Below are 9,116 nucleotides of genomic sequence, written 5' to 3'. Positions count from 1 at the left end.
AAAGCCTCTTTGAGGAGGTGACATTTGGGCTGGGAGCTTGAAGAGCCAGCTAGGGACTGAGATGGCTGGGTGGAGAGCACAGCCCACACGAAGGCTCAAGGCCATGGTCAAGTGATCAAGCGCCAAGGGTGGCACGTTCACGGGACACACAGAAAGTCTGTGTGGCTGCGACTCGGGAAAGGAGGAGCAGATGAAATGAGGTCATCGGAGGTGAGCCCGGCCGTATCAGAATGAGGCATCCGTTCATTTAACAAATAATTATCAAGCACCCACGACGTGCAGGGTATTGCTGAGGGTATAAAAATGAAACGGCTAGACGCCTAGTTCAAGGATTCTGTCCGCAGGGAAGAAGTCAGGAGTTTAGTAAGGGTGACAGAATACTTACACAATTCTGCTACAGCTTAGAAAGTATTCCACTCCAGGCAGAACCACAGCGCAGACATTACCGTGTTGCTTAGCAAGGAAAGGGGCTTTCCGGAAGCAATTGTATCAACATACCCATGCAACTACTAGAGCCAGCTTACAACCTGAAGGGGACACACTGGCCGTCCAAAGTCACGGTATGACGTCTGACATCCGGACATCTGCTCCGCCAGGGTCGGGAGGTTAGGTCATCCCAGAGATGAGTCACCGAGCCCACCTTTCTCCACCGGGTGAGCCTTCTCGCTCTTCGTGGGTGCGGCAGGACCGTAGGAATCCCCCCACCCGGCCTAAATCGGTAGCACTCAGAAAACCCAGGCAGGGGAGCCTGCAAGACCAAGGCTTCGATTAGCACCTGATTCACCCAGGCAGTCAAGGCAGGGCGGCGACTGCCGGTAACAGGCCCCCAGTGGCCCTGGGGAAAGGCCTGCTGGAGTTTTGGTGACCCTGACCCCGGGGGAGCGACCCGTGACACGCCTCACTGGCTAGGGGCTGCGCCTGCGTGACCACCGGCCCCGCCCCGTCTCGGAACGCGCAGGGCGACGGCGGCCAGGGCGGGGGTGCGCGTGCGCCCTGGGCCCGGGCCCCCGAGGAGCCAGAGTCCTGGAGGCCCCCGCTCCCAGGAGTGGACATGTCCCTGCGCCCCGGCCCCCGGGAGACATAATCCCTGCCCCCCGGCCGGGCCCCTAGGAACCGCGTCCACAAGTCCCGGGGGCCGGCGTGGCAGGCGCCGGGCTCACTCCGGGAGGGGGCGGGCGCCGCGAGCCCCTTCCCGCAGGGGCGCCTGTGCCGCTGCCCGCTGGACGGGGAGCCCGGGAGCCGCGGGGGACAGGAGCGCAGCGGACAGAGAAGCCTGGGCACCGCCGGTCCCTCTTGCTGTTTACGCTGCGGGCGCGCAGTGCCCCCTGCCCGCCCGCCCACTGCTCCCCCGCCCGCTCCAACATGCCCTCAGTGCGCCTGCCGCCGCGCCCCGGGCGCTAGACCGCGCGGCCGCCATGGGGAATGGGATGAACAAGGTAACGTGTCCCTCGTTCCTGCCCTCTGCCTCCACTCCTCAGCCTGCCTGCGCGGGGCTTCGCCGGCGAGGGGAGCCCTCCGCGCCCCGTCCGCGCCCCCGGGCCCCCGAGAGGCGGGGTCCCCGCGTGCCTGCGTCTGCGAGGCCCCCGGGCCCCGCCGCTTCCGGCTTGTGGCTGAGAACTAGCCGTGCCCTTTAGCGGCGCCGGCGCTTGTTCTACCCCGACTTGGGCTGAGCTCACAAGGATTGTGGTTTCTGCCTTTTCTCCCCTCCCCTTCACCCCCAGCCTCGGCTCTAGAAGCATCACCACCCACGTCATTACTAAAGTGGGGTAGATAAGTGTCTTCTCTTCCGTAATTTCCTCTTCCCAGATTTTTTTTTCCGTGTGCGCAGATAACTTTATCTTGTGGACAGAAAAGTTGACAGAGGCCTAAATCCTGAGGTGCTTTTAATTCCTTGGGGGGGCGGGTGGGGGCGGGTGGTGAGAGCACAGAGTCAGAGCTGATTTATCCGGATCGTATGGTTTCTGCGCAGGGCGACCTGTGCCTTCCGGAATAGAAAACCCGGCTTGCTCTGCTCTCCGGCGCCCCAGACCCTTCTTCCGAGGCCGTGGGACGGTCTGTGCCTTTCCTGCCGGTGGAGGGGACCAGATTCCAACTCTTACAGTTAAGAGTTTGCCTGGGGTGTATTCGTGTCAAACGCAAGGTTAAGGAGCTTTTGATCTGGTACTACTGGTTTAAGGAAAAGACTTACAAAACTTTTTTTTAAAAAGCCCTCATCTTCACGGGTCTTTGAAATGGTCCTGGATCAGCGATTAGTCCCTGGTCTGCTCTTCCCCGGTGTATTCCACTCACCCGCGTCTCCGCGCGCTTTCAGCTTCCCTACTGGGTGGGTATAAAGCTGATTTGTCAGCCCTGGGGTTCTTTCAGCTGGAGTGTCAGCAGTCCAGGCAGGTAGGAAAGGTACCCACTTAACTCTTCACCTGCCACGTCAAGTTCACTGTCATGGAGACTAACTCAGTTTATATAAAAAAGACGGTTGTGTGGTTTAGGCCTGCGTCCCGGAGGTTTTTTGGTAACCAGAATGGTATTCCTTGTGAGGGCTTTTTTGGTGGGAAGGGTGGGTGGAAAGAGACTCCTTCTTTCTTGGATAAGTACTCGCAGTATGTATGTCCCCATTAGCACTAGAATCCGTCAGCACCACGCGCTTTTGCTTTTTTAATGCAGACAGAACAATAAAGGGGCTTCTGCGAGTTTGTGGGCTCTGTTTGCCTTCCCATTAGTTGTGGTCACACCTCAGCTTTACTTTGTTGTTTTCCTACAGTTATTTCCCCTTGAGGTGTTCACTCTCCACCTCTTTCAGCATTTAATTTGTAATGTTTTTCTATTATAACTCAAAGAACGTGTTTAGGAATACAAATCATTGCCTAAGAGTTCCAAATTAATTGCAGGCTTTTCAGCAAAAGCAGTCATATTCATATCATGATTTTTACCTTTCAAAGAAAGCACTACATTTCTTGATGATGTTATTCTCATGACCATCTTATATTTTAAGTAGAGCCACTATCTCCAATGTAGAGACGGGGAAACATACATACAGACAGATTTAGAGACACCATTAAATCAACGAATTGTTATTGTGTACTTCCTATTAACCAGGTGCTGTACCGGTTGAGGGGGCTAGGAGAGGTGCAGTGGTAAAAAACACAGACAGAGGGCTTTCACAGAACCTTCAGTATAGACCAGCAATTGCCCAATAGAAATATAATGTGAGCTATATATGTAACTTAAATTTTTCTAGTAGCCACATTAAAAAAGTAAAAAGAAACCAATTTTAATAATATATTTAACTGAAATATGTTGAGAATATTGTTGTTTCAACATTTAACCGTGATAAAGTTACTCTTAAAATGGTTTGTATATTTTTTTCTGTACTAGGTCTTCAAAGTCTGGTGTGTATTTGATATTTAAATCACATCTCACTTGGGATTAGCCACATTTTAAGTACTCAAAGCCACTGTGGCTAATGGCTACTGTATTACACAACTCGGGTTGTGTGCGTGTGTGTGTTTGAGAAAGAGAGAGAAAACAAACACAAGGTGGGGAGGAGTGGAGGCTCCAGAGGATAAGATAGGCAATTTCTTGAGAGTCGGGTAAGTAGATGTGATGAGCACAGCCTAGAAGCAGCATTCAGTCCAGGCCAAGGATCATGCCAGAGAAAAGATGTTTAAGCTGAGATCTGAAGAATTGCTCTAAGTTGCAAGGTTATTTCGTGGCAAAGTAGATTGCTGGAAGCGAGAAGTTAAAAGCCTTAATTAGAATTTGCTCATGTGTTAGTGTGTGACTTGGAACTAGGCTTCATTTCTCTGTTAAAAAAAAAAAAAGAATGGTTGATTTGCAGACGTAGTGGAATTAGTATAAGGTGGTAGCCGTAGAAATGCTTTTCTAAGAACATTTATAGATAAAAACGCAGTGCCTTTGGAACTGAAAACTTTATTTGCGCTGTGTGTTACCTGAGGTGCTTGGGACAAGATTTATTTCCAGTCTCACAGAAGTCGGTCATCCTTGGCAAAAGGAAACTTATGAACTAAGCAATGCAGCAGTTTTTGGATACAGCAGTTTTCATTTCTATTCTTTGTCCTCGTGGAGGATCTTCTCATCAATACACCCCCAGTCTCCTGTGTGGCAGAATATCGTGCCCATCTCAGTTAGGTGTACACAGCGTGCTACGTGGAGAGTGTTAGGGGAAGAAGCATCTGTGTTCTGGCCAATTAAAGATGATGAGGGAACAGAAGAGAATACAGCAGTTGTAATCTTTTTTTTGAGCCTCATACAACGTGCCTGCAGTTTATAAATCTAAGCCTCACCGTAGCCCCAGGAGTCAGTCTGTCTTATCTTACTCTCTGTGCAGATTAGGAAATGGAGACTCAGATTAAGTAGCACGTCTAAGGTCCTAATGCTAGGAAGTGGCAGAACTGGGTTTTGAACCCAGTTCCCACTGATGTTGAAGGTAGAGTCTTTCTTTGAACTAGAATACCAGTTCATTCCAAGTGATTTGTGAAGACACTGAAAAAAGCTCCCCGGAGTCCCAAATTAGGTGCAAAATAGGAAAAGCCATCTCCTCTCTCCCTTCATGTTTGATATTGATAAGGAGGAGAGGGTTAAGTCAGGCAACTACAACTATTTTTTCATTGTTTTTTTGTGCAGTTTCCAAATAGATCCTCTAAAGTGACGAAAATTATAGTCACTGATGAACTTACGGTGTGCCAAGGCCTGTTTTGAGACTTCACCACATGGAGTAACTCAACGAATCCCCGCCACAACTCCATGAAGCAGGTGCTGCCATGTTCATCCCTGCTTTACAGATGACCTGGCCAGAGTCACCCATTGTGTGAGTGGCAGAGCCTGGTCTCAAAGCCAGGTGGCCTAGCTCTTGGCTTCATGCAGATTGCCCCGCCTTGCTGCTGAAGGCCAGTCTGGCAAGTGTCTCTAGTAGGATTAGGTTAAACTAAACAGGCTGCTGCAAGCAAATGTGTTTCTGTGGAGCCTTTGAAAATTCCTAGCTGAGTCGAAGTTTTCTCAAAGGTCCGACCCCCAAATCTTTTGGGGGAGGGCCTGTAAAGAAAAGTCCTCATTCTCATCTTATTAGTCTTAAGTGCTATCATAGCCCATTAAAAACAAAAATCTAATCTCTCTGGCCAAGCATTCTATTAGAGAAATATGCATGTTTTTATCTTGAGCAACCTGAACTAATGATCTAAAAGTGGGCTGAAGCATTACCATTCTAGGGCAGATTGTAAGGACCCAGCATTGGTTCAGTTCATCCAGCACACAGCTGCCCAGTCTGGTGGCCTTTTCCTTCCTCACTGCCCTGTTTCCCCGAAAGCATCCTACCTGGTGGAAACGGATGCTGCCCAGTATTTCATGGGCAACTTGCTCATGGCAGCGGGAGGCAAACACTTAGCTTGGTGCATCACTTTTCTATGAGAAGCCCACTGTTGTGAAAGAGAGGGCCAGAGCCATCAGAAAGTCTGATTTGTGGTGTCTGCCACTCTGCTACTGCATGGGTGTGTCCTTGAAAAGGTCGCTCAGTGTTTCTGAGCATCATTTTCTTTATTGCCCTTGATTCATAGGGATGGTGGTTTGCTTAACTAGTCTCCTTACGTTACTCCCCCCAGTTACTCCCCAGATTCTTGGGAGAAGCAAATGAGAATGTATTAGAAGACATTTTCGCAAACTGTAAAGTGCAAATATGCACTGCTATTCGTGTTCTTGGATTTTTCCCATCAACGGTGACAGCAAAGACATCTGCTTTAGATATGGCTGACACCTGTTTTAGGATGACTTCTCAGGAAGACAATGGAGTACAGTTGAGAAAGGAGTATAGTCCAAGGGCAAAGAGCAAGGAGAGTATGTCCCCCTAGGCATAGACCGTTCCTCAACCTCTGCACTGTTGACATTTGGGGCTGGATCATTCTTTGATGTGGACCCCAGAGGGGGCTTCACGGCATTGTGGTGAACAGCATACCAGCCTCCACCCGCTGGGTGCCAGTAGCACTCTCCCCTCATGGTGACAACCAGAAATTTCTCTGGGCACTGCCAGGTGTCCTCTGGAGGGTAAAACTACAGTTGAGAACCACTGGCCTGGGGTTCTCCATTCACAGTCTCCTGAGCCCTGTGTGATATGGAACTGAATCATTATCAGAAGGTGGAATAAGGCTGAAAAGGTTGAGAAGCATGGTTCTAGTTTGGGAAGGGGCTAGACGGTCGGACATCCTTGTGCTGTTGGATGCTGTCCTTCCCACAGTGGAGCACCAGATGTGGCTGCCTTCAGAACTCAGTCATCTGTCCAGTCACCAGTGCATCAAATAAGGGTATGAAATTCCTGCTATCGTCAAGGCACCAAGGCACCGTGCTCGGTCCTGTAGTGGGAAATAACGTGAAAGACAAGACCCTGCCACCCAAATTGGTCACAGGCAGCCTACAGAGGAGTCCTGCAGGAGGGAGCATGCCGCAAGCGGCGCGGCTGTGGGCCTGGTGGATGCATGGTTCCATGCTGGTGGTTTCTGTCTTCTCCACACCACCCCTTGAATGTTTTTTCTTCTCAACATTACAGTTTTATTTCATTTTAAAGAAATAGATGCTTAAGGCTCTGTTCTAAGTGCACACAAGAGTATTCTCGGATTCTTCCTTTCATAAATGCAAACGGTTAAGTCAGTCCATGGCCCAATGGCATTAAGAAAGTCTGTGACATTTAGACCTTCAGGGAATCCACCAAAGTCTTCCCCGTCGCCCCTGGCTTTGAAACCCACAGAGTCCTTTCTAACCTAGGAAGAATTAAGATCCCCCACCCCATGGCCGTGTACTGCTACGTGATCAGGAATTATATCTTACATCTGTCTGGGTGGCGCTCTCGGATTCCATGGCATCCTGAAGTACTAAGAAAAATGTTTAAAAAATAAACTTAAAATATTTCCTGTCTTAGAAGCAATGTTGTTTTGTGCCCAAGTGCTTTTTTGTGGCGAAGGATTTGATTTTGTCCATGTGTCTGTGGTCAGCATTAGGACAGTGTGGCTGTGGAGGATGCTGACCAAGAGGAGCCATCAGCCATGGTCAGGCAGGGTTTCTGCAGGATATCCGTTATCTCTCCCAGACAGTGTTTTAGTAGAAAACAAGAATCATTGTTGACCAGCAGGGTGTCAGAGAGTGTTTCCCTTTGTGATGTGCTTCATCACCTTTTATTCAGTGATTATGGCTTCATGTGCCCATCTCTGGGCCTGGCTTTTGGGACACAGCAGGGAACAAGACAGACACAACCCCTGCTTCAAGGTCAATCAAAAAAGTAAGCAAACAAATGAAAAAATTTTAGGTCCTGATCAACGTGATAAAGAAAATAAAACAGGGTAATGTGACAGAGGGTGCCAGGGAGTTTGATGGTCAGGGAAGACCTCCCTAGGAGCTGTTATCTCAACATGAGACCTAAGTGACAAGCAGCCACCCAGGTGGATGATGGGGCGTGAACATCCTCAGCAGAGGGAAAGAACAGTGGTTTCCAAGGCCCAAGGATGGTTGGGACCAATTCTCTGGTTTTCTTTTAGAGCCATAGAACATTCCCACGTTGCACTTACAGACGTTTTCCTTGATCTATCCTTACTTCTCACTATGTGGTGATAACTTCACTCCCCCTGTGTTCTTGCTTCGGGCTTGAGTTCAGACTTTCCATGAATTCACTGGTCAGCCACTTTGTCCCAGGTGCACACTCTGCTCTTCCCTGGCCTCCCCCATGAGCCAAGAGGAGCCGTGAGCCTGCCGGAAAAATATTTCATTTCATTTTCTCTTTCTCTGTACTTAGGGAGTACCAGCAACAATAATATCAGGGAAGTCAACCAGTCAAATTTTTTGAGTTTTAAGTTTGAACTGAGGCTGACTGGTGTAGAAATTTAAATATTTACGGGCTTTTTGTTCTCCTTGAAAACAAAAATGTAATTTCTCTCCCTGGCAATGGCCAGTTCTCCAGCCTTCCTGGATCTTGTTTTGTAATTTTATATGGAAGAAACTGCAGAAACTGGGATTGAGCAATTTGCTTTCTATTTCTAGCCCCTGAATCGGTAGCTTATTCTCCTGGTCTGGAAAATGGAGTTAAAAGTTTACTGGCACAACTCTGTCCTCTCCTTAAAATATTTAAGTGCATGTAAAATGTGCATCTGACGTGATGTTTGGTAAGTTGCCTCCTGGATTTTGCGAAGTTCAGACCTCTGTCCTTGCCAGCGCTCTGCCCCGGGGTCCCTTCTGGGAGCCTCTCTCCTTTAACACCAGCCCCAGAGCCACTGGCCCTGAACAGAAAACTTCCCAGAGCAGAAAGGGGCAAAGCTTGATCTCTCAGGCCTCGCTCATCATGGTTTTCCATCTTTCTCTTCCTTGCTTGGCCCCCTCCCACCTGACTCACGTTGTCTATTTGTTCATTCGTTTGTTGAAGAAACATTTACTTAAGTATCTACCAATCAATGGAGAACCACTCAAGTTCAGAGAAGACATTCACAAATACGATGCAGGCAGCAGATAGAGGTCATAGACTAGATGTCTATGGCTCATACTCAGCCTACAGATGTTTTATTTATCACGGTATTTAAGGTTTTAAAAAAATACAGTTGCCAGTATTTGAAAATTGGGCTGTTTCCCATAAAACCCAGATGTTGGGATTGGGGATCCTGGCCTGCATCTCTGCATCATCACCTCGGCCAGGCATGGGGCCGGGCGGAGGCTAAAGACATAGAAACTTCCATCCTTGAAGGTCTTTCTTGCTGAGGTGTCGAATTTCTGATAGCTACTTGGAGCCCTAAGGAGACTTTAATGTGAAGTCCTGTGATCGACTTTGCACCTTGAAGGAGGCTTGAGGAATCCTTTGGAGAGACCAGTCCAGAGGTAGGCAGGTCTCTAAGAGCTGTTGCAGTAGGTCAGGCGGGAGCTGAACAAAGGCACTGCACCAGGGCCCAGAGGAGCGGACTAACTGGGGATCCGTGGAGGAGTGGAAGGTGGTGCTGACTGAGGCAGGACTGGTGTCCAGAGGAGGGAGGCATCTCCTGTTGGCTCCTGGAGTGCCCGTGGGGCTGCCCTTGCAGGTGGGTAGGGCTTTGCTGGTCTATGACTTGCTTGAAGGTCTGTGCAGTTCATTTGCATTTGTG

At 49.2% G+C, this 9,116-nt stretch overlaps 1 protein-coding gene across 3 annotated transcripts in view; it reads left to right on the top strand.

Annotated features, from left to right (window-relative positions):
* Positions 1 to 1,288: 1,288 nt before the first annotated feature.
* Positions 1,289 to 9,116, top strand: part of DUSP22 (dual specificity phosphatase 22) — a 64,582-nt gene continuing 56,754 nt past the window's right edge. For all 3 annotated transcript variants that reach the window (XM_082637917.1, XM_082637916.1, XM_082637918.1), the window contains exon 1: positions 1,289 to 1,436. In XM_082637917.1, coding sequence (XP_082494043.1) covers positions 1,416 to 1,436 — 21 coding nt within the window. In that variant the 5' untranslated portion in view covers positions 1,289 to 1,415. The remainder of the gene's footprint in view (positions 1,437 to 9,116) is intronic.

Source organism: Mesoplodon mirus, assembly GCF_964341445.2.
Source record: "Mesoplodon mirus genome assembly, chromosome: 12".
NCBI classification, from domain to species: Eukaryota; Metazoa; Chordata; class Mammalia; order Artiodactyla; family Ziphiidae; genus Mesoplodon; species Mesoplodon mirus.
This window is presented reverse-complemented; position numbering and strand designations above follow the sequence as displayed.